The sequence below is a fragment of the Habropoda laboriosa genome, unplaced genomic scaffold, assembly GCF_001263275.1.
Source record: "Habropoda laboriosa isolate 0110345459 unplaced genomic scaffold, ASM126327v1 scaffold80, whole genome shotgun sequence".
Taxonomy (NCBI): Eukaryota; Metazoa; Arthropoda; class Insecta; order Hymenoptera; family Apidae; genus Habropoda; species Habropoda laboriosa.
Window position 1 is genome coordinate 429,131 of NW_017100193.1, and position 25,141 is coordinate 454,271.

The 25,141-nt window shown below is 42.4% G+C and overlaps 7 protein-coding genes across 7 annotated transcripts in view; 3 read left to right on the forward strand and 4 right to left on the reverse strand.

Moving 5' to 3' along the window:
- Positions 1 to 490: 490 nt before the first annotated feature.
- Positions 491 to 5,876, reverse strand: LOC108570173 (hybrid signal transduction histidine kinase B). The gene is made up of 5 exons (XM_017931970.1): positions 5,775 to 5,876; positions 3,929 to 4,025; positions 3,223 to 3,396; positions 2,050 to 2,408; positions 491 to 1,719 (listed from the first exon to the last, which is right to left on the reverse strand). The coding sequence occupies exons 1-5, from the start codon at positions 5,784 to 5,786 to the stop codon at positions 817 to 819; spliced, it is 1,545 nt and encodes a 514-aa protein (XP_017787459.1). The 5' UTR covers positions 5,787 to 5,876; the 3' UTR covers positions 491 to 816.
- Positions 5,877 to 7,195: 1,319 nt separating this feature from the next.
- On the forward strand, positions 7,196 to 9,842 carry LOC108570135 (centrosomal protein of 131 kDa). The gene is made up of 10 exons (XM_017931925.1): positions 7,196 to 7,444; positions 7,512 to 7,605; positions 7,694 to 7,796; positions 7,874 to 8,300; positions 8,370 to 8,587; positions 8,666 to 8,825; positions 8,893 to 9,149; positions 9,223 to 9,394; positions 9,466 to 9,629; positions 9,704 to 9,842. The coding sequence occupies exons 1-10, from the start codon at positions 7,196 to 7,198 to the stop codon at positions 9,840 to 9,842; spliced, it is 1,983 nt and encodes a 660-aa protein (XP_017787414.1).
- Positions 9,843 to 10,216: 374 nt separating this feature from the next.
- LOC108570166 (GTP-binding protein 128up) lies at positions 10,217 to 12,012 on the reverse strand. The gene is made up of 8 exons (XM_017931959.1): positions 11,848 to 12,012; positions 11,607 to 11,772; positions 11,401 to 11,531; positions 11,070 to 11,309; positions 10,804 to 10,972; positions 10,602 to 10,731; positions 10,412 to 10,534; positions 10,217 to 10,331 (listed from the first exon to the last, which is right to left on the reverse strand). Exons 1-8 carry the CDS (start codon positions 11,887 to 11,889, stop codon positions 10,229 to 10,231), a joined length of 1,104 nt encoding a protein of 367 aa, XP_017787448.1. The 5' UTR covers positions 11,890 to 12,012; the 3' UTR covers positions 10,217 to 10,228.
- A 1,421-nt stretch (positions 12,013 to 13,433) lies between these two features.
- LOC108570184 (actin-related protein 8) lies at positions 13,434 to 15,578 on the forward strand. Its single transcript, XM_017931985.1, has 7 exons — positions 13,434 to 13,463; positions 13,541 to 13,708; positions 13,769 to 14,260; positions 14,340 to 14,831; positions 14,896 to 15,115; positions 15,204 to 15,332; positions 15,406 to 15,578. Exons 1-7 carry the CDS (start codon positions 13,434 to 13,436, stop codon positions 15,576 to 15,578), a joined length of 1,704 nt encoding a protein of 567 aa, XP_017787474.1.
- Positions 15,579 to 15,655: 77 nt separating this feature from the next.
- LOC108570198 lies at positions 15,656 to 16,569 on the reverse strand. The gene is made up of 4 exons (XM_017932001.1): positions 16,232 to 16,569; positions 16,020 to 16,155; positions 15,883 to 15,939; positions 15,656 to 15,808 (listed from the first exon to the last, which is right to left on the reverse strand). Exons 1-4 carry the CDS (start codon positions 16,567 to 16,569, stop codon positions 15,656 to 15,658), a joined length of 684 nt encoding a protein of 227 aa, XP_017787490.1.
- Positions 16,570 to 17,081: 512 nt separating this feature from the next.
- LOC108570185 (28S ribosomal protein S22, mitochondrial) lies at positions 17,082 to 18,438 on the forward strand. The gene is made up of 3 exons (XM_017931986.1): positions 17,082 to 17,182; positions 17,300 to 17,769; positions 17,855 to 18,438. Exons 1-3 carry the CDS (start codon positions 17,092 to 17,094, stop codon positions 18,335 to 18,337), a joined length of 1,044 nt encoding a protein of 347 aa, XP_017787475.1. The 5' UTR covers positions 17,082 to 17,091; the 3' UTR covers positions 18,338 to 18,438.
- A 93-nt stretch (positions 18,439 to 18,531) lies between these two features.
- LOC108570136 overlaps positions 18,532 to 25,141 on the reverse strand; it is a 53,729-nt gene continuing 47,119 nt past the window's right edge. The window contains exon 23 of the mRNA XM_017931926.1: positions 18,532 to 22,093. Coding sequence (XP_017787415.1) covers positions 20,636 to 22,093 — 1,458 coding nt within the window. The 3' untranslated portion in view covers positions 18,532 to 20,635. The remainder of the gene's footprint in view (positions 22,094 to 25,141) is intronic.

Sequence of the window (25,141 nt, forward strand, 5' to 3'; positions counted from 1 at the left end):
GAATGCCCGACTCCTACGTCAAAGGATTCTTTTTCTTCTCTCTCTCTCTCTCTCTCTCTCTCTCTCTTTCTCTCTTTGGGATAATTCCCGTGAATGTTAGCCATCTCTTCCTCCTACTCCTCGTCCTCTTTCTCGCCTGATTCCCCTCGATCTCTCTCGTTTCCGTCTCCATCTTTAGGTTCTTCTTCTCAGGCGACGTCTCTTCGACTCCTCGTCGCATGTTCGAGAGGGACGAGAACTCTCTCTCTCTTTCTCTCATCTTCGACATTTTTTTTGCGTTTTTTTCTCTGTTTTTCTTTTTTTTGTTTGTTTAGATAGGGCAGTGTTGTGGACGGTTACGGAATCAACGATCCGTAATCCCAAAAAATGTTTCCTACAAGTATACATACTATTTAATAAGTACATATTTCAACAACCGTCTTTAGAACTAAGTTTATAACGTATCGTATGACATTTTTTTTTTTTTGCTCTTTTATTATGACGCATCCCTTTTTGTTTTATTATGAAAACATTTTGAAAAAAAAATCACGTTTCGCTTCCGCTCTCGTTTTACCCCTCCTCATTCCGTTCATTATCATCATAGTTGTCATCGTCGTCGTCGTGGTTGTCGTCGTCGTCGTCGTCGTCGTCGTCGTCATTGTCGTCATCCTTTGCGATCTCTTGAATCATCTCGAAAAGCCCCCTCTCTGCATCTCGATACATACTATATTAATAATAACCATTGATAGGTGTATAATCTATCTATCTATCTATCTATCTATCTATCTATCTATCTATCTATCTATCTATCTATCTATCTAGTAAAACAGCATCATATTAAAGTCTATCCTCCTCTTCTTCCTCGTTATCCTCGTTATTCTCCTCGGACTCCTCCTTGTAGCCAGGATGCTCTGAGATCGCGTAGTAGTTCCCGTTGTAAATCACCCCGAGCTCCCTCAACACGTTTCCCCTAATGATCGCCTTGATCGTCCAGTTGTAACACTCCTCGCTTTCGCTCTCTCTGTCAAGTCGCTCCACGTCGAGGATCTTCGAGCTGAGCCGTTCGAGGATGATCCCGATATCCTTGATGCTTAAGTGTTTCTGGTCTACGGTGAGCTGATCGATGAGCAGTAAAAACTTCTCCGAGGTCACGATCTCATCCTCCATGATCGTGTTCTCAGTTTCCGACTCGGAGCTGTCGTGCTCCTGATGATGATTGTGATGATGGTGGAGATGAAAGCTGCCAGCCGAGTTGCCGGCCAAACGCGAACTAGACTCCTCGTCGGCGGTGTCGCAGAATCTCACGTGACCTTTCGCCAGACCGGGTCGCCTGGTACCGTCCGACAACGAGGACGGAGGTTGAGGCGACGAAGTTTGCGTCTGCGACGGTTGCTGTTGCTGCTGTTGCTGGGGATGCTGATGATGATGTTGCTGCTGCTGCTGCTGCTGCTGCTGATACTGCTGATGTTGTGCATCCTGGATCGGCGAGGTGGCCACAGACTTGTGCACAGCGATTCTGCGACCCTCCTCGTGTAGCGCACAGCAATGGAAGTCGCATTCTCCGCTGGCTCCACCAACTGCCCCGTTCACAGGGCTACCGTTCCTCACGACAGGCTGGTGAATGTGGTTAGAGCACTCAGGCGTGTGGATATGGATGGTGGTGCTGTCGAACGAGTTGGTACCCTGCTTCACCAGTCGACCTGGGATCCCGTGCGGCTGTGGCTGCGGCGGCTGCTGCTGCTGTCGTGTCACCACATGGTGCTTTTTTTAATCGAGCTTTGTCTTTAATCGAACTACTGTGTGTACTCGAGGCTTCCGGGGCTCGAATCGTGCGGCCTAACGGCGTCCTGGATCTCCATGGAACACACTGGCGCTCGGTGTCTCCTGCGCCATCGAGAAAGCGACTCGTTACCCGGAAACCTCGCGTTTAATTGTTTTTTTTTTTTCGTTTTCTTTTCTTTTTTTTCTTTCTCTCTACAGAGCGAAATGACAAGCAATACCGAAGGACACGCGACAAGCAATACTGAAGGGAAATAGTAAATATAGAAAAAAGAGAGAACGCTCTCGTACCATGTCGTCATGATTTATCACAGTGATTTGAGGGCTGGTGTAGCGGCTGGGACCGATCTCCCCCGCCAGGTGTCCCGACTTGCTATTGTAATTGAGCTTGTCCAAACTGGTCTGGATGACCAGCGAAGGTCGCTGGCTGCCACTCAGATCGGTTTTCTTCGTTGGCGAATACTTGGAGGTTTGCGCGTCTGGACCCTTCTGCTGCTGTTGCACCTGCGACGACGTGGATGAACGCTGGTCCCAGTGCAGCACCACCGTGACCCGTCCCTTATTGTCCATGATCTTCCACGACGGCGTCTCATCGTGCAACTCCAGCGCGTGGATCGTCTCGCAGACTATTTTCGGTATGGCTGAAATCGCTGGAACACATCGAGCACAGTGTCAATGCCGCGCCGTCTCTCCTCGATACCTCGTTCACATTCCCTACAAACTTTGATCGAAAAATAATCGAATCGTATCGTTGCAATACTATCCGAAGCATCGTAATTCTATAATTTCTTTTACATTCGCATACCTTTCGATCAAGCCTCGATGCGCTTAGGTCTCTACCCAATGCCATTATCGATCTTTTCTTGGGGCAACGTGAGCGACCGTACACCCACGCCGCGTGTACCGTGGAACAAATCGTTATCTGATCGCCCTCTTCAACGAATCTGCACTTTTGTCCGATTGTACTTATGAATCGATACTCCGTCTTCTATTCACGGAGAACTAGCGGCCGCTGTGGCGCCGCTATTATCACCGCGAAACTCACTTTGCCGGTGTTGTAAATATTTTACCTGGCTTCGAGTGTTTCTGACCTATAATTTCACGCTCGATGCGTCTCTCACGGTTGTTTTCTATAAAAATAACTCCGCTTCGCGTATTCTGTTGCTCGTTATCCTTGTGAAAAATCCCTCGTGTTTTTTTTTTTTCTTTTTTCTTCTGTCGCCTCTTTACCACGCGGCATGTAAAAGAACGGATAAAAGATCGATCGAGAAAGAGATTGCGAAACTCGTTCCGCCAAGCCAGAAAAGTGTTTCGCAGATCGTCTTTCTCGGTTGGGGTAGAAGCTTCTGTTAAATCGAGTTAAAGTTGCACGATAGAATGTGCACGGACAACATTCGGATCAGCTCGTGACGTTCTTAATTCGTCTAATTTATAGGGCAATCCTATCAAATCTTCGATAGATACCGGCGCGTATGATGTCGACCCCCGTTGGAAACCAGCGTTCACCATGCCGCAGCAACAGCAGGATCGTGTTATTCGCTAGAGTCTTGAAGTATTCCCCGTCCTCGACCTGAGTCCCGTCCGATTCCAACACTAGAGAGACATTCTCGTTCTGTGGCACGCCCAATTTTTCCTTGCCTAAAAGACACGGTAGAAAAATACGAAACACCAGATTAGACCAGAAGAGAAAGTGAATCCAATGGGGGATGGTTGGGGTTGAAGCGTTTATTTCAACTACGAAACGAATATTTTCTGCTGCTGCTGTGCTTGAGAGAAAGAGAGAGAGAGAGAGAAAGAAAGAGGGAGAGAGGAATCTATCGGTTAAAATCGATCGGAAGCCACTCTGATCGTGTTATTCTCTATCTTTTCACATCTTTTCCTTTTTCTCTCGTTATTATGAAACTCGCCTGACCGACGATTCGGGTAAATGTTCTGCATTAAAAAAAAAAAAAAAAGAAAAGAAGGCGATACCTTGCGACCAGTAATCCAATATCTTGTGTGTCGTGAAAGGAAAAAAAAAGGCACGTTATGTATATTTAATTATGTCGTGTATCGGAGCAGCGGATTAATCGCGAGATATCGAGCAACGAAGCATGATCTCGTGGCTCCAAGGATTCGAGGTAGAATATCCTCGACTTTCGCTAGCGTCTTCCGAGGGCACGTTTCTTACCCCGGTGTATCAGTTCCTCGAAATTGCTAACAACCAGTCCTTTTCTTACGTTACGCCAGCTGTCCCATATCTTAAAAGGTCTCTTGCTCCGTAGCTCCTGCGGAAAAGAAAAATATCAAGCGAGTTCAATCGTACCATGGAGGTGGGTGGAAGGTGAAAAAAATACAGGGAGGAAATCGGCAAGCGATCGACTGGGCGATGGCTTACCGCGTATCGGTAAGAATCCATCAATGGAGAGGGGACAGGTTTAAATGAGACGTAATTGCGTGTAAAGAAAGCGTGAAACCCTCGAGTCGCCGTGGAAAATGCTTATCGCCTAGATGTTAAGTGGAGTGTCTGCGCCGCGCCGGGTCAACGGGAACGTAATTTACCCCTACGTGTTTTATACGCGACAACTAAGTAGAACAGACTATAAACAAAGCCTATCACGCGCCTCGCCTCAGAAATTATTATCGAATATCCATATATCCTTGCTGCAGGCCGCCTAGCACGCTTGCCTTCTCTACGTTATTACAACGATGCGACGAATTTCCCCTTGAAAAAGAATCTGTTCACCGCGGCTAATCGACGCGAGCGTTACACGACACGGAGGAAACTAGGACATACAGGACCAAAAACAGTATCCCAAGTCCGGTGGCGTGCAAATTTTCAGCAAAGTTCACCGAGCCGGCCCATCTCACGTCTGTCTGATGCAGAGGGGAGAGAGGATCCGCTCCTGTTATCCTTGATGAGAATAATAAAAAAAAATCCTCGGGGATTGGTAGAGGGGATCGAGGCTGGAAAAGGATTCGATGGCGCGTTACAAAGGGAGAGATCTACTTTTGTTTGGCAAACACCTCTGTGGAATGTGGTGGCTGCGTGTTGGTAGGCAGTATCACGGGGGGTCGAGAGCACCGAAGAAAGGGCGGCGATTACTCGATTATCGGGGTTAAGGGGTCTCTGGATCAGGCAACGGGGACTCGCGAACGATATTAGAATAATGCCAGAGCCAAAGAGGAATATTATGTTTGGGTTGTCCCTAGTTTTCAACAGGGAGGCGCAAAGTGAACAGGGCGCAGACGCAGGCGCAACTTATGGTCGAAAACACTGACCTGATTCAATCATTCTCGGGTAACCGATCAAAAAAAAAAAAAAAAAAAAAAAAAGGAAGGAAGAAGAAGAGAGAGAGAGAAGAAGAAGCAGCGGAAGAAGAAGGAGGAGGAGAAGGGACGAAAAACTGGGGAAAAAGGGGAGAATAGAGAGAGGGTGACTGGAAAAATGCAACGCTATTAGCCGCGAGGGTCACACGCCTCGCTCGGCGTGTTGCTCCCGTCCCGGAAGGGAATACCACTCGATGCAGCTTCCTCTAGAGAGCTTATCTTGGTAAACAACGCCACGAATACACTCGATCCACTAGACATTTAAATATAGGCCACGTTGATCCCGTGGAATACCGTGAATGATAGTAAAGCATAACCTAAAAGGGTGCGCTGCGCTGACCAGCGTACGCAGTCGGAAACTGGAGGAAACTGAGAAACGTTTCTACAGCGGGACTACGAGGAATTCTAATTTGATTCGTGCAAAAGACACGACGAGGTAGGCACGGTAGAAGGATGGCATCGGAGGAGGGTATGCGGTATTTCCTAGCGCAAAACCGCACGGTTCTATGCGTGCGTACGCGTGATGCGTAAACTAGCTGACATGGATGCACTCGCGGGCGAATCTCGCGTTCGCCAAGACGATACCGAAGGAACGAACGTAAATTGGGATCTGGAAGAACGTCTAGAAGGAAAGGGTTCAGGAATCGAGAGGAGACATCAAAGACGTAGCTAGTTCGTATAGTAGAGAATGCAAAGGAAATGCGTACCTCTCTTGCCATTACGTCATATCCCTGCAGGTAAGGGACCGTCCCAGCAAGCACTTATTCAGAAGGAACGAGCAAGGAAGCTGCAGGTCGCATTATCGCGGCGACGGGATGCTCTCGTGCACTACTGTCCGCCCAGCCTCGCTCTCTCTCACTCTCTCTCCCTCGCGCACTCTCTTTCTCTTTCTCTCCCTCCCTCCCTCCCTCTCTCTCTCTCTCTCTCTCTCTCCCTGCCGTTTCTCTTGCGTCCCTTGCTCTTCGACCGGGTTCCTCTCGCGATCCTCTCCGACTCGTGCACCCTGTAGACCGAAACACCTTGGATGCGACACCGTTCCTCTCTTTCTCACTCTCTCTTTTTCTATCTATCTCTCCCTCTCTCTATCCTTCTCTCTCTGCCTGAGTCGCCCTCCTTCCCTCTTTCTATCTATCTCCCTCTCCCTCTCGTTCTCTCTCTCCCTCTCTGTCTCTATCTCCCTCTCTCCCTCTCTCTCTCTCTGTCTATCTCTCCTGTGTTGGTCGGTCAGTCTCGCTGGATTTCCGCACTGTATGTCGCGCGAGGCTCGTATCAACGCGCGGGCCGAACGCGAGCGACCACCTCGCGGGAACACCTCATTCTAGCTGCGTCTCTCCGCGTACAATTACCCGATCTAAGATTTCACTAGCGCATATGGGGGCAAATTGTAACAGTGGCTTCCTCCCAGCGGTTACTGCGGCGACTCCTAGTTTTAGATCGATTCTCTCTCGGTATACGTACAGACACCCTCGCCCTCACCCTCGCCCTCGCCCTCACCCTCACCCTCTCGCCCTCACGGCCTCTCCTTCGTTCTCCCCACGAGTTTCACCCGCAACAACCTCGCCCCACGCGCGCCTCTCTCTTCCGACTGACGACCACTGCCTCCTCGAATCACCCACGATCTTCCCCGGTGGTGGCTACCCAGTTCCACGCTTCGCTACCTAGTCCCAGACGGTGCTGCCTGCATCCCTCTCAATCAACCTTCTGGCGATTCTCCACATGGTAAAGCCTCACCCCTGCCTTACCCTTTACTCTGTCGATTACTACTATGCTCTTTTCTTCCGAATGTTTTTTTTTCCTTTTTTCATCGATCACACGTCACTGGAATTTTCGTGTGAGATTAATCGAGGGAACGTTAAGTCGCCTTTGAAAGTTCGGCGAATCGTAAGATGTGCCACTAACGGCAACATCCGTGGATGAATGATCGACGGACGGTTCGTTGATTGTTTGAACATTTTGCAGTTTAGCGTCTGCCTCTGTTTCGCTACACTGGCTATACATTGTTATTCGAAGACAGGTGCGTGACTGTTTGGCCAACGCGTTGTTACCCTGGCAGCCCCTTGACAACCACACACGCATCCGTAAATAACAAGGTAAGGTGTTCTTTCAGCGTTCGGTGGAGAAACCGATGATGATCAACATCAGTCATCCCAAGATCCACGGGAAACCTCCCGTGAACAGACAAGCTCCTCCGGTCAAAGATATCGACTCGAAGCGAAAGGAAATTGATACTTCTGTCGGTATGACGCAGTTAGAGAAGGCGGACTATAATCAGAACGTCGTTGATTCCACCACGTGCTCGTTCGAACAGCTCTGCAGCATGATCAGTGATCTAGAGAACGACATCACCGGCAAAGTGCCAGAAATCGATCAATTACAGGTTCGAGGAATAAAATTAACGGTCAATATTTACGATCGATTCGATCGATGCAACCTTTTCATTCCAGCTGGAACCGGAGAAAGACGAGTCCATGGAGAAACAGAGAATAAATGGAACCACGTACGATGACATAATGTCCCTCTTGGCGAAACTCGAAGAGGGTAGCTGCCAGTAATTTCATTGGTATCATATTAAGATTTGTCCTCGCATTTGCCTCGCGACTTCTAACAGTTGCTTCATAAATCGCAGGTTCCACGGACAAGCTGAATATAGTACTACCCGAAGTAGATGCCACGATTTTTGGAGAGATATTCAACGATCCTCAAGCATTGTCTTGCAACAACTACGACAGGTGAGAGAGAAAGAAGTTTCTCTTGAGAAAATTTCCGAATGAAATCTTCCAATTCCCTTCTTCGTCTTCTTCTTCAGTATAGGCTCGATAAAAGCGTTCAAGGACGACTTAGCCACAGCGCGATTGGAACTGGAAGAAAAGAATGCGACTATATCGCTGCTGAAGGAACAGTTCAAATCCGAGAGGAAAGTGGCTTGCGACAAACTGAACGCTCAGAAGAAGAGCAGTATTTCCAAGTTGCAGCAGCAGGAAGAGAAGTACAAGGGTGTCGTGAAGAGGCATCAGAAGTTCATCGAAGAGGTGATCTCTGAAAAAACCAATCTGACTGAGAAATGTAACTCGTTGGCACAGAGAGTGAAAGAGATTGAGATAAAAATGCAGAGAGACCTGAAGGCTGCGGCCGACAGACATGCAGTAGAGCTGCAGAGAGCGAAAGAACACTATGCCGCGGCGGAGAAGATCAAGCGTGAACGATGGATAGAGGCCAGAACGACGAAAATTAAGGTATCTTTTTTCCTTTTTTCTTTATAATGAATCTCGACGAAATTTTCAATGGCTGGTCGTTTCTTCGAGGAAATGACTGTGAAGGGTCTGGAGCCTGAGCTACGTAATATGATGGAGCAGCATGCGGAAGAAATTCAGAGGCTGAGAAACGTGCACATGAAGGAGCTACAAGACGCTGAATTGAGAATCATACGAAGATCTAATCAACAGTTGGAGCAACTGCGTCTAGAACTGACTTCTAGCCATGAAAGAATGTTGACAAACGAGAAGAATATTCTGTGGTCCAGGTGCGGGAGAAATCTTTGCAACGAAATACATTTGAAAACGACTGATATTATATTTACCTCGCTTACTACCATTACCAGATACCAAGAGAAGCTGGAGGAGCAAGAGAATCAATTTAAAGCCCAACAAACGAAGCTCCTGGAGGAATTGCAGCGCGATAGAGAAAAGTTTGGCAAAGAACTGGCGAAACGGGACGCTGAAAAGGACGCCTCTTTACAAAAGATGCACTTACAGTATCAGGTAGAACTAGAATTGAAAGTCTTGAAACTTTCATGTACATATCAGTCTTATGTACTGAAAATTTCAGCAAGAAGCGGAGACTCTGAAGCAACAGCATTCGAACGAGAAAAAGACTCTTCAGGAATCGTTGAGGATGGAATGGGAAGCTTGGTTGGCCGACTATAAGAGGCAACAGAACTTGAGAATCGAGCAAGCTCAGAGTAAGATTCGAGACGAATGCAACAGGGAGAGAGATCGACAAATCGAACTTGCGATCGAACGTCTGGAGAAAGATTCGCGAAACGCCAAGTTGACGATTCAACAAACTTTCGACTGCAAGCTTAAGTACTATCGTCTCGTTACCGATTCTATCTGTAATCAATCTAGAATCCTTGTAGATCTTGTACTGTGTTTTTAGGTGTTTGAGGGAAAAGTTCAAGATGGACGTACAAATCGCGATCGACAATGAACAACTGCACAAAGTTAAATTGACACAGACCAGGGATAAATTGGAGAAAGCTCAAATTCATTTACAACAAGCGGAGAAGAAGTTGCAAGAATCTACGTCTGAATTGAATAATGCGAACGAGGTAGGATCCCTTCTGAATTTCCAGACAAATCAGTTTCCAATCGTTTAAAATAACTAACCTGTACCCTTTAGCTAATTAAGCGGTTAAACATAGAGAAAGAGAACGCGAGAACATTCGCGAGGCAAGAAATCGAAGGAGAGAAAAGAGAATTGGAGGAAAAAATTGCTTCGCTTTATCAAGAAATAAGTCGTATTAACGCGAACAAAGAAGTCTCGATGGTTCAATTACACAGCAGGTTCGTCATTAATTGATCGAAGACTCGAGAATAAACACGATATTCCTATTTTTAATCATTCTGTAATATTTCAGGATTAAATTAGTAATGACACAAAAAGTTTTAACAATCAAAAGTCTAACCAAAGAGCTTAACGATGCAAAATCAAAATGCGAGCACTTGGAAAAATTATTGGACCAACAACGGAAAGAATATATTTTGAAAGGTTTGTAAATAATAATTGAGATGTGCACCGGTTATACGTTTTATTTGTTGTGTGTGCTGGTCTTTTGTACTTTTATATAAAATAAATAAAATCATCTCAAATAGCGTATGTATCTAGTAATAATTTATACATTTATTTGATATAAAACTAATCTTTAACCACTCCTAGTACTTATTCGTGGATACATGACGAAGGATATTTCTACATGTTCGTTTCTAATTTACGTAATTATCGCACCCTATTATCAGAAAAATATTACATATTTCTGTAAGTGACGAAAGATTAATTCACAAAAGCCTCGATATCTTTAATAATAAAATATTGAATCGCTATAAAAAATTCGTTTAACTTAATTTCTTCTGTTTTAATATTAAACGCAGATTCTCCGATAAAATTACACTTTTTTCACAATCTGCACGACATCTTCGTCGCATAATACGTGATCTTTTCCAACTTTTTGTGGTTGATGCTTGACAGACGATCCCCACACGAGAGCACTAAAAATAACGAAAAGTTGATTGGTCATCGTCAAATGTAAAATGTGAAACACACAAGTAGTATAAAAGTCAAGACTTACTATTTAAATTCTTTCGCGATTGATCGATGAAGTTTATTACAAAAGTCTTCGACTGTCCGTTTCTCTCTGTTTAATACTACGGGAGAATTATAATCCGGAAGTTGACCCTTGGGTTTTGTATAGCTAAACGAAAGAATCAAATAAATAAAGCAATGATTTATCGAAGCCAGGATTTTTCTCAGACACTTACATTCTAACCAGCTGCAAATAATCCCACATTTTTTCCAGCAGGTCATCAAAATTCCATTTGTGGTGAGCAGAAATAGGTACACAGTGTGGTATTTTGTAAATAATATCTAATTCCTCGATACTAATTTGATCTAGAATCAAATGAAAATAATTGTAACGAACACTGGAAGTTTTATCGGAACAATTGTCAACGGTCACATTACCTATTTTGTTGAGCAAATAAATACACGGTACGTAGACGCGATTTCCCTCGATAACATCGATCAGATCGTCGGATGTGGCGTCGTATCGCAAAGTAATGTCTGCATTGTGAATTCTGTACTCGGATAGAATAGTTTTCACTGTTTCTAAGTCCAGTTCCGATTGTATGCACTGACAAATAATGCAACTATCTTAATGTTATCTCTTTCAAAGAGTTGCATGATTAACTACTTTAAAAAATTATATCTCATTTTTCTCGCTTAATTACCGTAGTCTGAAAATTAATGCCACCTTTATCCTTCTTTCGAAAATTAATATTTGGTGGATGTTTGTTCAATCTTAATCCAAAGCCTTCCAATTCATGTTCAATTAAACGCTTATGTCCAAGTGGTTTCAACACATCCAGGACTATGAATATTAAACTGCAAGTTCTAGCAACTGCAATAACTTGTCTTCCACGACCTTTACCATCTTTTGCACCTTCTATGATACCAGGGAGATCCAGCAACTGAAACATATGTATATTGTCAGATGTAATATATATGTATATAAAGATTTGTTAGAGAAAAGCATATTTATAACAATATGTTTAAAAAAACCTGTATTTTTGCACCCTTATACTTTATACAACCCGGTACAGTAGTGAGAGTTGTAAATTCATATGCTGCAACTTCAGAATAGACACCAGCAAGAGTACTCAATAATGTAGATTTACCCACAGAGGGAAAGCCTATGATTTTGATAGAAATTAAATAAAATATTGACCAATTTGAAGTTTTTCATTTCATTATATTATAATGCTCACCAACAAAACCTATTCTAGCATCACCAGTTTTAGCTACTTCAAATCCTTGTTCCCCACCACCACCACCACCTTTAGGAGTTATAAGTTCTCGTCTCAGTTTAGCAAGTTTTGCTTTTAATAATCCTAAATGGCCAGATGTAGCTTTATTTTTTTGAGTACGAGCCATCTAAAAATAAAATTATGCTATAATAAATTATACACAAACCAAATATTAAGCAAATAAAAAGTAAGTAGAGGTTACCTCGGCTTCGATGGAAGCGATTTTTTCTAATATCGTACTCATTTTGAATTAATCGAATTTATTGTATTTCCTTTAACTTGTAATACGTTTAAAACAAGTTTCACTTAAGCCCTTTCACGTTCTTCCATTACAAAATTGCGAAAATATTTAGCTACATAAGTTTTGCACGTGTGACATGTTACAGGCACATGTTACACACTTTAAAGAAATCAAATCATGCAGCCTTTAGGTACTGAAAAACAGAAAAAGTTAAAGCTAGTTATCAAACACAATATGGAAATTAATATAAATATGAAATATTAAAAACATTATACAATATACAATGGATGAAATGTTTATTCGAATTAAGTATATAAATTATATTTATCGCTTACACGTAAAATTCTTACTCAATCATGTATGATGTGTTAAAAAATTTATTTGATGTCCTTCTTTCTGCTTTCTACTACGTTAAAAAACTGTACAATCAATTAAAATACATTTCACGTTCTGTTACAGGTAAATTTGATACATTCGACACAGTACATCAGTAATTCTTTATCTCATCAGTATAAAATGAGGGGAAAAAAGAAAAAATCCAAGAATTTATTTAATAAAAGAATTTATAAAAATAACGGTCTGTTGGAACATTGTAAATCTTGCTACATTAGTTAGATAAATATTATTATTAACATTAGTTAGACAATTCTAAGTAAAAATGACTAGAAGGAAAAATGGCTAGAGGAAAATGTAGAATGTATGCTCGAATGCGATTAATTACTTATCGTAACAGTTTTCGTTTACTCTATCTTTGTTTCATATATTTCTGCTCTATACATATATGTATGTATTATATGTATACAAATGTATAGATTTTGATTGAAGATGCAATGTTACATGCCATATACATATGTAATATATGGTATTGTTAAGCAAAATATGTTAATTTTAAAATGTCATGTTGATCAGTTAAATAATGATATATTATGGGTGACAATTTAAAGACGAAATAAGAAGGCAATAAAGTACGTTTCTCGATGTTTGATATTATATTACATCTTATTACATGTATACATTCTTATTAATAATTATTCCACTGCACGTATAGAAATGTTAATAGAATATAATATAAAAATGTCAGAAAAGTACAGGAACTATATATTACTCTCTCCTAATACTTTCTAATGTCCAATTTATTAATTCGAAATTGTAAGAGCAATGATTTACGCGGGTTTTTAACCTTAGTAAACATTTAGTTTACTAATCATTTGTGATAATTAAAACAGGGAGGATAAAAGTGTAACGTGTAATACATTTAACTATTCCTTTTCATAAATTTTTATAACATGTGAGAATGTGAATTTTTAATGTTTATATGTTTTTGAATCTATTAAACAAACCGAAAGTTCGTCATATACAGCATATATAAATATTTTTGGACATGGCAAGACTACTATATTTCTATTCCTATAAGATGGATAAATGAAAGTAAAATTATTAAAATTATATTTATTACGTATTTATACATAATTAAAAAATTTGATCGGTAAACCACACACATAACCTATCATAGTGTGACGCTCGGAATAAAACTATACTTAATCATCATGCCAGTTTTTCAAGAGTCGTGCGCAGAGGTGATGTTTATTGTCATAATATATTAATCTGAGAAAATGTTGTGGTATGTACAATCTTTTTAATTGTTGCATTCCAGCAAATTCAAGCGCAAACAATTGTTATAATCCATCCTGGGTCTATGTACCTCAGGATGGGACGAGCATCTGACTTGAATCCTTGTACTATTTTAAACGCTGTTGCCCGAAGGCGTTTGCCAGGAGGATTAGAGTATAAAGACAGTTTATTACCATCTGCTGTACCACGGGTAAGTCTTTATCAGTTAATATTTTCAGAAAAGTGTTTTACTTTTCATTGTTTTCAGTAGACAAAGGAGCTGACACAAGCAATGGAAGAATCACGTTTGCAGGTGTCTCACACATTACAATCTTGTCTTCAATCTGATGGAAGAAGAAGATATGCTACACCACCCCAACAAATAGCTGCCTTTAACCGTAGATCAAACCCAGAAATATCCTCCCCATGTAGCGTTGAATGGATAAAAACAGATAAAGATGTTATAGTCGGGGACGATGTATTATCGTTAAATCCAGACGATAATTTTAACATTCATTTTCCATATAGAAGGGGAGAGCTTAATGTTCATTCTGGACCTGGTGGTAGTCTGAGGTCTGTTATGGCTGACTTAAAAACCATTTGGGAGTATGTTCTTACAGAAAAGATGGACATTCCTTTAAGAGATCTGAAACATTATCGAGCTGTCCTTATAATACCAGATATTTATAACAGACAGTATTTAAAAGAACTAACAACTTTGATGCTCTGTGATATTGGATTTGGAGCCTGTTTTTTATTACAAGTTGGTAATAATTCCTTTTTTTCATGAGAAATGCACAAAGAGTTGTAATATTAATGTAATATTACATTGGGTTTCAAAGGATCATGTAGCAGCTACGTTCGGCGCAGGATTAGGATATGCATGTGTGGTTGACGTTGGAGATCAAAAAACGTCAGTTTCTTGTGTAGAAGATGGAATTTCTCATCGAAATACCAGAGTGCGAATGGATTACGGAGGAGGAGATATCACACAAACCTTTTTTTGGTTGCTCCAGAAATGCGCCTTTCCGTACAAAGCGTGTGATCCTTCTAATAAATTGGATGCGTTACTCTTGAGCCAATTGAAAAAAGATTTTTGCCACGTCGATTTAAATGTATGTGGTTCTCAAGAGAAGACATTTGTAGTTAGGAAACCCAAACAACAAACTGAGAAATATACTCTTCAAGTTGGCGACGAGTGTTTGGTGGCACCTTTAAGTTTGTTTCAGCCAGAATTATTTAAAGTTACTGGAACACATAATGTACATATCCAAAAGAGATCCATGGGAGATCCAGAAGATCCACACGATGAAAACTACTTACGTGAAACCAGTGTAAGTTAAAATCTGTGTGTGCTGAAGAAGGTATGGTTAGTTTTAAAATATAATTATATTTCAGAGAAGAGGCATGAAAGAAAATCTTGAACAAACTTCTGAAATGCAAGAGGAAGCAACTGCTCCAACAGCACCAGGGGAAGAAGAAGTGGTCGTAGATGCTGTTGATTCTGCGCCGATTACCTTATCGAATCGCGATTTGGATGCTCCACGTGATTTCATAGTAGGACCACAGCAACTTTTGGGTCTTGATCATGCAGTACTCCAAAGTATTGATCGCTGTTGTACGTATACTTTACGTATACTTCACGTATACAACGAATACGATCGACATGCACAATGAAATTTAATGATATTTAACACTTCCCACAGCTACAGAGGATCTGAAAAGAAAAATGTATAGTTGCGTGCTCGTTGTCGGTTCTGGTATGAAGTTCCAAGGTATAGGTATGTGGCTGCACAATCGGATTTCTCTTCAGATTCCCTACATGTACAGAGCTGGTACGTTTCTTTGTGTGACAGTTTTTAATTGCAAAAAGGATATTAAATTTTATACTTTGTATGTCTTATATAGAACAATTAGACATCATAACACAACCTAAAGAGATGGACCCAGGTATGACAGCATGGAAGGGCGCCGCAATTTTGAGCTGTTTAGAATCTGCTCAAGAATTATGGATTGGCCGGCAAGAATGGGAACGTACCGGTGTTAGAGTATTAAGAGAAAGAGCGCCATTTATGTGGTGAAAATGTTTCAACTTTTTCAAATTTTTTATTTTAAATATATTAATATAAAATTTGCATTTTGCACACAATAATTATACCTATAACATATCCATTAGTCTAACTTTACTTTTATCATTTCTATGATACATAACTATGTCAGCTTCAATAAGGAAATGTACAAATACCAAATGTTGTGGGGTAATATTCACGTACAAATCATCACCCCCTTTTGTATATGCACACGTTAAATCCTAAAAATGTGTATCCATTTTCATTTGTTCTTAGACAATACGAAAATTGTTTAAAGTATATATTAAATGCTTACCTCTAGAAATTTCTCGAAATTTCGATTGTTTGGAAACAGTTTCTGCACTACGAGGTACTAGCATATAAATATAATTATGATAAATAAGATTTTTTGTTAATAAAAATTTTATTAAATTCGTACTTTTTTAAACATACCAAATCATTTTTTGTACTATAAAATATGCGTTTCAGTAGATGTAATTCCTTATCGTAATTTGTATTGTTTGTCAGTTCGGTTGCGTCTAAGTAAGTTTCTTTCATCTTCTTCAAGCCCTCTTTTTTGCTTTTTAAGCTGCAATAAAAAGGAATGATTCAATAGGATTCCGAATGAAATTAAGCATGAAACGACACTTTATCATTTTACGAACAAGGATATGTCATCTTCGATTTCTGAAAGATACGTTTCCGTTTTATCCAAAAGTTGTTCAACAGTTCGAACTTCTTCCTCTAATTCCTTTAAAACTTCAAAATGCAAATCAGACGTGTTCGGAATGGGATAATCTTTGGGTATTTCTTCACGAATCTGATTTGCTAAACTTATACACAATTTGTGTTGTTTTTTTCTCACGTCCTCTGGATTACAAGAAGCGTTCAAAGTGACTGGACCATTATTCAAAGTATCAGTTAATAATTGCTCTATTTCTTCTTCACGCTCCGTTTCAATGTCTTTTAGAGTTTCGAGAGCATCTTCCAACGTATATTCCATGTTTTATTTCTGTTGATAAAATGTTGAACTGAATCATATAACTTTCTTATAAAAACGCGGGAAACTTAACCCTTTGGAGAATGGGTGACGTTCAACTTGGAATGACCAATAGCATGAAAACGTAATATTTGTCGCGATAACATATACGCGTACATACGAAGCACCGAATTATATTACGAGTCCTAGTCCACACTTTTCACATTTTTATACGTTTAAAATACATTCATAACCTATATCATCATTTCATAGAGTAGTACTTCTTAACGGATAAATATTTTCTTATTCCTAATATTCCGATTAGTTAAATAATACTGTACATAAGTGTCCATATGCATTATTCAAAAGATTACTAAATCTGGTTTTCATTGAATACTTTGTGTTTCTAACGAAATGGACACTGTTAAGACTTATGGAACTGATCTGTGATTGGTACTTTTTTTGTTAATCAATTACTACACGAGCTCGTTAAAGCCAGATCTGACGTCTGCTAAAATAGAGGTTAGGTAATTCTAACTTGCAAATATGATGTCCAGTCGAATAAACTTAATTATAAGGAATTTTTATAAACGACCTGGACAGTATTGTCGTTTGTGTTCAACAGTTTCACGGTCAAGTAAGTAGAACGAAGTTTTCTTTCGTTTTCTCTTACGAAAAGGAACATTTTAATAAAGTATAGGTTATGTTTATCTGTGTTTACAGTAATTGTAGTAACTTTCTAAATCGTTTACAGCAAATGAAAAGGATCCTGCATCGTTATTTTTCAATGAGAACGTACAAGAGTATTTGACGACTTTAACTCGTATTAATTATGAAAAGGTTTTCTCAGCACGCAGAGATGGAACGCCCTTAGATGTACCAAAATATAAATTCATGACAGACAAAGAATTGCAAGAAGCACGAGCGAAGATATCGACGAAAGCAAAGGGACGGATTCAAATGCCACCGGTTGTAAAAATAAGAGCAGAGCCTGAAATTTTATCTAAAGATGTTGCATTACAAGGCTTATACATGCACAATATTGTCTTCACAGACATATCCTTTGGAAGCAACAATAGAAACAGATTAATCGTGGTTAGAGAACCAAATGGTACATTGAGGCATGCCAATAGTAACGAAAGGCATAGAATGAATCAAGTATATTTTCCTATTTCCAACAGAGAGGTACACATCCCAGAGATGTTTAAAAATCCATATTTGAATGTAAGGAAGTTTGACTTTTACAGTGGAAATATTTAATTTGTGTTTACAATACCTACATAATTAGAATTGGTTATGTGTGTTGCAGAATTTATTGGAGAGGGAAGAATTTGAATTTATTTTAGACAGAGCATGCATACAGTTCGAACCTGATGATCCAGAATACCATAGGATCACGAAAGAAGTATATTCTTATGTGAATAAAGTGGGGAAATTCCAAAGTTTGAGATCTACCAGGCACTTTGGTCCAATGGCATTTCACCTTGCTTGGGAAGACAATATTCACACCTTACTGATAGACGTGATCAAAAGTGGAAATATAGAAGAAGCTGGGGCATTGATACGACTTTATAATAAAATCCATCCTGAGGCTAAATCAGGCAAAGAACCAATATTCGACGATGCGGAGTTAGTAAAACTTTACGCTACACTCGATTCATCGAAGCAATACGCGATAATGTCTGCCTTGAACACGTACGAAACAATACAGAACGAGAGAGAAGAAATGAAAGAGAGTATATTGAAAGCTCACGGGTTGACGAACAGCATCGATGAAAGATCAGAAACGTGAACGAACGTTTAGCTCGTTAACTTAACCGACAACCCCTCTTGTTCTTTACCGTTTGTACAAATCCTTATTGTGAATAATAAATAAAAATCGTTATACATTGAGAAGGCAAATTGGTTGATTATTAATCGATTATTTTATTACGTGATAGTTACTTACAAACATTTACAAATGTAACAAGTCAATTCGATTTGGCGTACAGGATCGTCGGAAAACATTACATATCGATTATTGGCTAAACGTTATGGAAAAACTAAATCGCGTTCGGGTTCCGCTTTGTGTCTAGCGGTTGACAGACGAGAGGCGTGTGTCTATCGTCACACCTCTCTGAAGGGGCGTAGGTATACGATATAATTGTCGGGCCATGGAACAGGTGAGAGGTGTGCAGTACGTGAAATGGGCGACGCATACTTCTGGGAATAAATTAATCGATGAACGAACGAGGAACAGAGGGAGGGGATCGAATCGGTGTGAATGGAAAGCAGCTTTGTACAAATGCAAATTATGCGACTGGAGACTGTGTGTAAGTAAGTACCTACTGTCATGAATGGAACAATATACAAGTCCGATCGCAAGGATCGAACGAGAAGTGCTTGTTCGTTGGGATCATGTACCGTCTTGATAAACACTCGCAACTGAATATTCTGTGTGTGTGTGTGTGTATGTATGTATGTATGTGTGCTGTGGGCGCGCGAGCGTGTGTATGCGTACGTGCGCGTATGTGTGTTGGTGATCGATCGTTATTATCCATATCTTACTCGTATTACTCTTAATCGTTATATGTATATTACTTATTACTTCCATATAGATGCGTGGATTTTTCGTGGTGTACGTAGAAAATAAATAAGAGGACGATTACGATCGCGTAAGTAGACGAAAGAAACTTACTAATCCGCTATTGGAGGGAAACAGCGACGAAAGAAAGAAAGGCTTGAAGAACCGAGCGAGACGAAAGAAAAAGAAAAAGGAGGAAACGGAAAGGAAGAAGCACGGATTTTCCAATCTATAGGCTATTAGGCCTCTCGAAGCAAAGTATGCGCGTATCGATTATATATAAGTGTGTACCATGGATTTCTGTCGAGCATTGGCAAGCAGCACGGACACCTTCTCTTTCGCCATTCTAAATCGATATATCTCCGCCGTCCAATGCTGATGCAGAAAATTTGGATTCGCGTTTCTTGACAACTGACGCGATTCAAGCGAATCAATTAATCGGCTAATCGAATTAGGAATGAACGTTTTGGGCGAGGCATCACGCGTTGGTCCTCGAGTCGTTCCAGACCGTGTGTCTCGGTCGGGCGAGTGAACGCGCTTTCCGAAACGAATCGACGAACAATCGCGTCGCGTTCACTCGCTGCATTTCGATTGGTAAATATTGAGCAATGTTCCCCTTTCAATAATCTTGCCCCTTTTTGTCCGTCGAGAAAACAACGATTTTCTCGCGGTCGCTCTCTCCTCCATAGCGCGTTTCCCCTCGAGCTTCTCTTCCCATTTTTCTTCGATCAAAGCTACCTAAAAAAACGTACGGGCCTCTTTTTTTTTTCACAGAACACCGTGGCTTACAGGAAAAATACGGTGTTGCACCTTGTGCGCGATTCCTAAAGACACAGACGCGTACTATTTATGCTCCTCCCCGACTTCTGCTCCTCTATCTACCTAACTATTCGCTTAAATACTCGTTTATATGTATACGTATATAAACCTTCCTCTTATTCCTGCCTGTATGTTTCGCGTATATAAATTTCTCGTTCGTTCGTTCGTTCGTTCATTTCATGGAGTATAGTAAGTATTCATACGTATGCACGATAAGTGGACGAGCCCGCTTAATAGTGATCGGGTCGATTTTGTCCAGTTGAGCTCGTAGAGAAAACGCGGAATAGGAAGAGCGACAACGACGACGACGACGACGACGACGACGACGACGAGGATGAATCATTTTTTTATCTTTCTTTCTTTTTTGGCACAATCGTCGCCGCGAAAGGTTGACGCTCGATGATACTTGACCAGGAACTCGATATCCGAACTGTCGAACGTTCGCATTATGCGTTCCGAGAAAGATTCCGCTTGTCGTCCGTTTTACGATTATTATTACTATACCGTTATTAATTATGATAATCGATATTATAAATTACGCGTGACTCGCTCTAACTTCTCTACGCTGTTACTCTAATTCATTTTCCATTCTTCCTCGTTATTTCTCGTTTCTCATCCCAATATACCAATCCACCGCAGAGGTTAACTCGCGAGCACGACTTCAGCGGCCACCTTGACGCTCCGCTCGAGCAATGATCGGCTTCTCGGTCACAGAATATCTGTCTCGTATATTTTACTGGTGGTGGTGGTCATGGTGGTCGCGCTCGGAACGCTGCTCGACATAGTGGATATCGCGCTAGAGAGGGACGCAGGCCCGCTGGGAGCTGCGATCGCGGTTGCGCCACCCAGGTTCGACTCGTTCGAGTTGATGCTCGTCGTGATCGCGCTCGTCCCCGTATTAGACGCAGAGTTCGTCGCCGAGTTGCTGTTACCCAGCTGCGATTGCTCGTTGCTCTCCTCCTGTCGCGTTCTATGTCCACCATCCACGGAAATCGCCTCCTGCGAGACAGCAGGTTTCGCGGTCAGGCTGGTCAAGGATCCAGAGGTAGCCGCGCTCAATCCGAGCCCCATCTTGGCCAACAGATTGCTCTCCGAGCCGGTTTTCTTCAATAGATCAGGCGGCGCTGGTGGAACGGTGGTAAGTCCCGCCGTGTTCCTCTGCAATTGCTGCAATCTCGCGTACTGTTCCTGCAGCGCTTTCTGCTTGCGTAGAAGCTCCTGGTGTCGTTGCTCCAGCTGTTCCTGCCTGCCCTTCTTGCTCTGCATGCCTTCCTGAGAATTCACGCTCTCGCACGAGCTCGAATTACTGGTCGATAATACTGCCGAGGACTGTGAGCTCGTTGAATTATTGTGCAGAATCGGACTGGGTCCCTGTGTTTCCAACGCTGGAACCACTCCAGAAATAGCCTCAGCTGGTAGAGCCATCGGGGGTTTGCCCTCTTTCACCGGGACCGTTCCTCGAGCTGGTGGCCTTCGCAGAGTAGCGTTTCCGCTTTGTAAATTGCACGAGTGGTTCCTGGGCGGTAGCTGAGGGCTGGTAGGACTAGCCAAAGGGGACCTAGAGCTGGTTCTCGGCGGTGGAGGCGGTGGTACCCTCCTGGCACTGGCTAGCTGAAGCAACTCCGCGTTCCTCTCTGGTACCGGTGGTTTCTGACCAGGCACGAAGCCTTGGGGCAACGTAGGCAGGCTTGGTTGTTCCTGCAATGACACCTGGAGTCTAGCTATTGGCGGAGAGGTGTCCGTGTCCGAGCTAGATGGATAAGAGTGCAGTCTCCGCAGAGTCCCTCCGGCGTTTGCTGGTCCTCCGGTTGCCACGAGTCCTCCGCCTGCTGTTGGACCCGCTGCCAGCACGCCGCTCGAAGAATCCACGCTTCCTTTTCTTCCTATGTCAGAGATGCACGGCGGTCGGACTGTAGACGATCCAGCTGCCTCTCCCCTGCTGCTTCCACCAGACCTGCCCAGCTCGGACAGCATCGTGGACGAGCCCTGCGCGTGGCCAAGCTGGGAACTCGGTCTGGAGAATGTCTGAAGCTCGTCTAACAGAGCGTCGAGTGCGTTCTCCGGACGCTGCTGATGGGTGGCGGGTGGTTCGTGAGGGTGGGACCCTCCCCCGATGACGCTCGCTGACCCCACGACAGTGCGTTCCGCTGGCACAGGGGCAGCTGCCTGTGTTCGACACGTGGACGACACTGGTTAAGTCTCCTCCTCCATTTTCCTCCTACTACTCCTCTTCGATAGACGACGATTCGCGCGGATCGAGCGATCCTCGAACGATCGTCGAAAGTTCTCTCTCTCTCGCGAGAGAGGGATTTCTCGAGAGAGAGAAATTCAGATTTTCCTTCGCTTTCGACGATCATCGAGGAGAGGTCGTCGTACGAGGCGACGCGTGCCCGTTGTATTTTCATATCGGTAAGACGAAACGGAGAAACTTGGACGGTACGGGACGTGCTCGCTCGTACGACGATGGCTCGCGGATCGACCATTCGCTTATGGGCTACGTCATGCCAGTAATACATAAGTGAAAATGTGCGCGAGTATGTATCTGCATGCAAGGTGCTTGGTGAGACAAAATGGTGAGCGATCGAGGGCTATAGAGCGTGATAGTGACAGATCGAGAAAAAAAAAAAAACGATAAAAAAAAAAGAAAACGTGAGAAAAGTAGGCGTGAAAAAGTAGGATGACCGAGAGATCGGAAGGCGCGAGATCGATCGAACGATGCGAGTCGATGAGAGATATACACGACAGATATACAAGATCAATGGTAAATATACGTATTAGATTCCGTATTAGATAGTTACCTGCGGTCTGGGTTATACGTTTTGTGCGTGCGTTGTGCGTGTTACAAGTCAGTACTCGTTTGGGGCTCTTTTACATTTGGCATCGATTGTTGTCCAGTATTAGTCAACTTAAAAAAAAAAACAGAGAAACCAAAAATCAAAAATCCAAAATCAGACTAGCCGCGAGTTTTCGTGTCTTAATCAGCGAACAGGGACGCCTGGGCGTCTCTGTTTCGCGGTTCTCCGTCCCGCATTCATCATCCGTGTTCTCTTTGTCAGTCCGTGTGAGTCGTGGAGCGTGTAGAGAATCGACGCTTACGCGGAGAGAATGTAAGAATTTTTGTTTTTTTCTGTTTTTTTTTTTTTTTCTTTTCCTTTCCTTCTTTTCGCTTGTTTTCTGTTTCGAATTTCACGATCGTCGATACTCGTAGACACGCGCCTCGACGCCGTCCTTCCAAAAAAACGAAGCTTGAAATGGCATGCAATGCTACACGCTAACGTGGAACGTGCAGAGCTCTTGTACAACAGCATATACATGTATATTACGCAGGTACGTGCATGTCGCATGCCTTATTCCTCTTTCAAATTAATACACATATATGGAGGAGCATGCTCCCAAAAGATACAGACGAGTGGTCCTCGATAGAAAAGAAACACAGGTGATATACACGGTGAGGTAAAAAGTTGGCCGATCAAAGATACACAGAATCAAAACCTTCGGTCCAATCCTTATAGTAAGGCAGTACATATTCACGGACTCAAGAAGTCGAAGAATACAGACAGTAAAGATATAGAATAGACAGAAAGAAATAGAGAGAGAGAGAGAGAGAGAGAGAGAGATACAGAGAGAAAGAGAGAGAGAGAGAGAGAGAGGAAGGAAGTAAAAGAGAAAAGGAGCGTGTGTAATAGAACGAGAAATATGTGTATCGTATAAAAAAGTGACGACGTCGAATATCGATATCCGTACCGATGCAGGCCGGTGAGGAATGAAAATTTGGACGGTGAAGAAGGGGTGCGACGAGCTGCGAGCCAATTCCACAAGAATCGAAAGCAACGTGATTACATGAGGAGCGCGTGAATCGCGCTGATGATCGAGAGAACAAAAAATTATGGAAGAGCTTGTATGGGCGTGGGATGAGAGGCGTGATGACGATGACGATGACGATCAAGCACAGCGAGTGTTTCGATCAACGACTGCGAAAAAAAAAGAAATTATAATACTTTTTTTTTATAAAACTTTTTTACACCCATTGCCTTGTAACAGAATCGGAAACGGCGACACTCGCGGAACAAATGAATTCTTACACGTTCTCCCGTTTCCCGACAGAGTTACACAGGGCAAAGGGTTGAATCGACCGCGTCTGCCAATTCCAGCGACGAGAAATTCTTTCTCTCCTCTCCCCGTAGACGTTGAGTATTTATATGCACGGTATGATGGTCAAAAAAAAAAAAAAAAAAAAAAAAAAAGAGGATCGAGCGAGGAACGACGATCACGTGCAATCTCGTCGTCGCGGCCATTCAGTCCTGGGGAAATCCAATGTAAACCTTGTGTGTTGCGAGAACAGAGAACGGTGGCGGGTGGTCGAGAGGGGCTGGGCGGGGGTTGGTGTCGAGAGAGGCGGGGGTAGCTGGTACGGGGGTCGTTACACCTTACTATAAGAAATGGATTGGAACGAGTGTGTCTGACCGAGGCGGGACCGCAACTACCGTTCGTTTTTTTTCTCCCTCTCCTCCCGGTTCGTTCTCAGGGCGGCGCGACGCCCATAAGGAACAGCTAACATCAGACAAAACATCGCAATAAGTGTATGCAATCTATAGAGAGTATTTGTGAACTGAACAAAATACAAGAGTGTACAGTGAGGTTGTAACAAGGAGGTATTGCGAGAAGGCCAAGTGACAGAGAGCTCGTTATACAGCGCGTAGCACAGCCGAGGATTGCGCGCGAAACGAATTCAATCAAACTTCTCGCGATCGAAGAAAGAAAGACGAAAGAAGAAGAAAAAAAAAAAAAAGAAAAAGTTTCGTGCGTGTTCTTCTTTCCGTGTTGTTGCGCCGATCAAAACGATACAAGATTCTGACAAGCGCTAGGACAATAAATAGCGGGATTACGACAAAGCTCTATACAGGTGCGCCGGTAAGATGCAAAACAAGTAGTATAAACCGGCCGCTAGTCAGACAACTCTGCGCGAAGAGAGAGAGAGAGAGAGAGCACACTCGCTCGCGGTAAATTAACCCCCCCCGAGAATACCCACAAACCTCAACGATACCGATTAATAAAATCCATCTCGAATGGTATATATGTATATGTATATGTGTATATATATATATATGTATATTGAACAGTTATACGGAGCAACGACGAAGAATTCCGCCAAACTTTTTGCGTAAGCGCGCGGCGTCACGACGACCGGAGCCTCGAGGGGGGGAGTAATGTTCA

Bases quoted from the DNA above. Each gene is read 5' to 3' on its own strand.
- LOC108570173 (XM_017931970.1), bottom strand. The intron at 3,397-3,928 runs GTAAGAAACGTG...CGTGTCTTTTAG, and splicing joins CGAGGAACTGATACACCGGG to GCAAGGAAAAATTGGGCGTG. The intron at 1,720-2,049 runs GTACGAGAGCGT...GTGACACGACAG, and splicing joins TGATAAATCATGACGACATG to CAGCAGCAGCCGCCGCAGCC.
- LOC108570135 (XM_017931925.1), top strand. From the start codon at position 7,196: ATGATCAACATCAGTCATCCCAAGATCCACGGGAAACCTCCCGTGAAC. The intron at 7,445-7,511 runs GTTCGAGGAATA...TTTTCATTCCAG, and splicing joins CAGAAATCGATCAATTACAG to CTGGAACCGGAGAAAGACGA. The intron at 9,630-9,703 runs GTTCGTCATTAA...GTAATATTTCAG, and splicing joins ATGGTTCAATTACACAGCAG to GATTAAATTAGTAATGACAC.
- LOC108570166 (XM_017931959.1), bottom strand. From the start codon at position 11,889: ATGAGTACGATATTAGAAAAAATCGCTTCCATCGAAGCCGAG. The intron at 11,532-11,606 runs GTGAGCATTATA...TCAAAATCATAG, and splicing joins TGCTAGAATAGGTTTTGTTG to GCTTTCCCTCTGTGGGTAAA. The intron at 10,973-11,069 runs GTAATTAAGCGA...ATTATTTGTCAG, and splicing joins GCATTAATTTTCAGACTACG to TGCATACAATCGGAACTGGA.
- LOC108570184 (XM_017931985.1), top strand. From the start codon at position 13,434: ATGCCAGTTTTTCAAGAGTCGTGCGCAGAG. The intron at 13,464-13,540 runs GTGATGTTTATT...GTTGCATTCCAG, and splicing joins TTCAAGAGTCGTGCGCAGAG to CAAATTCAAGCGCAAACAAT. The intron at 15,116-15,203 runs GTACGTATACTT...CACTTCCCACAG, and splicing joins CCAAAGTATTGATCGCTGTT to CTACAGAGGATCTGAAAAGA.
- LOC108570198 (XM_017932001.1), bottom strand. From the start codon at position 16,569: ATGGAATATACGTTGGAAGATGCTCTCGAAACTCTAAAAGACATTGAA. The intron at 16,156-16,231 runs GTTCGTAAAATG...TTTTTATTGCAG, and splicing joins ATCGAAGATGACATATCCTT to CTTAAAAAGCAAAAAAGAGG. The intron at 15,809-15,882 runs GTAAGCATTTAA...ACACATTTTTAG, and splicing joins ATTTCGAGAAATTTCTAGAG to GATTTAACGTGTGCATATAC.
- LOC108570185 (XM_017931986.1), top strand. From the start codon at position 17,092: ATGATGTCCAGTCGAATAAACTTAATTATAAGGAATTTTTATAAACGA. The intron at 17,183-17,299 runs GTAAGTAGAACG...AATCGTTTACAG, and splicing joins TTCAACAGTTTCACGGTCAA to CAAATGAAAAGGATCCTGCA. The intron at 17,770-17,854 runs GTAAGGAAGTTT...TGTGTGTTGCAG, and splicing joins TTAAAAATCCATATTTGAAT to AATTTATTGGAGAGGGAAGA.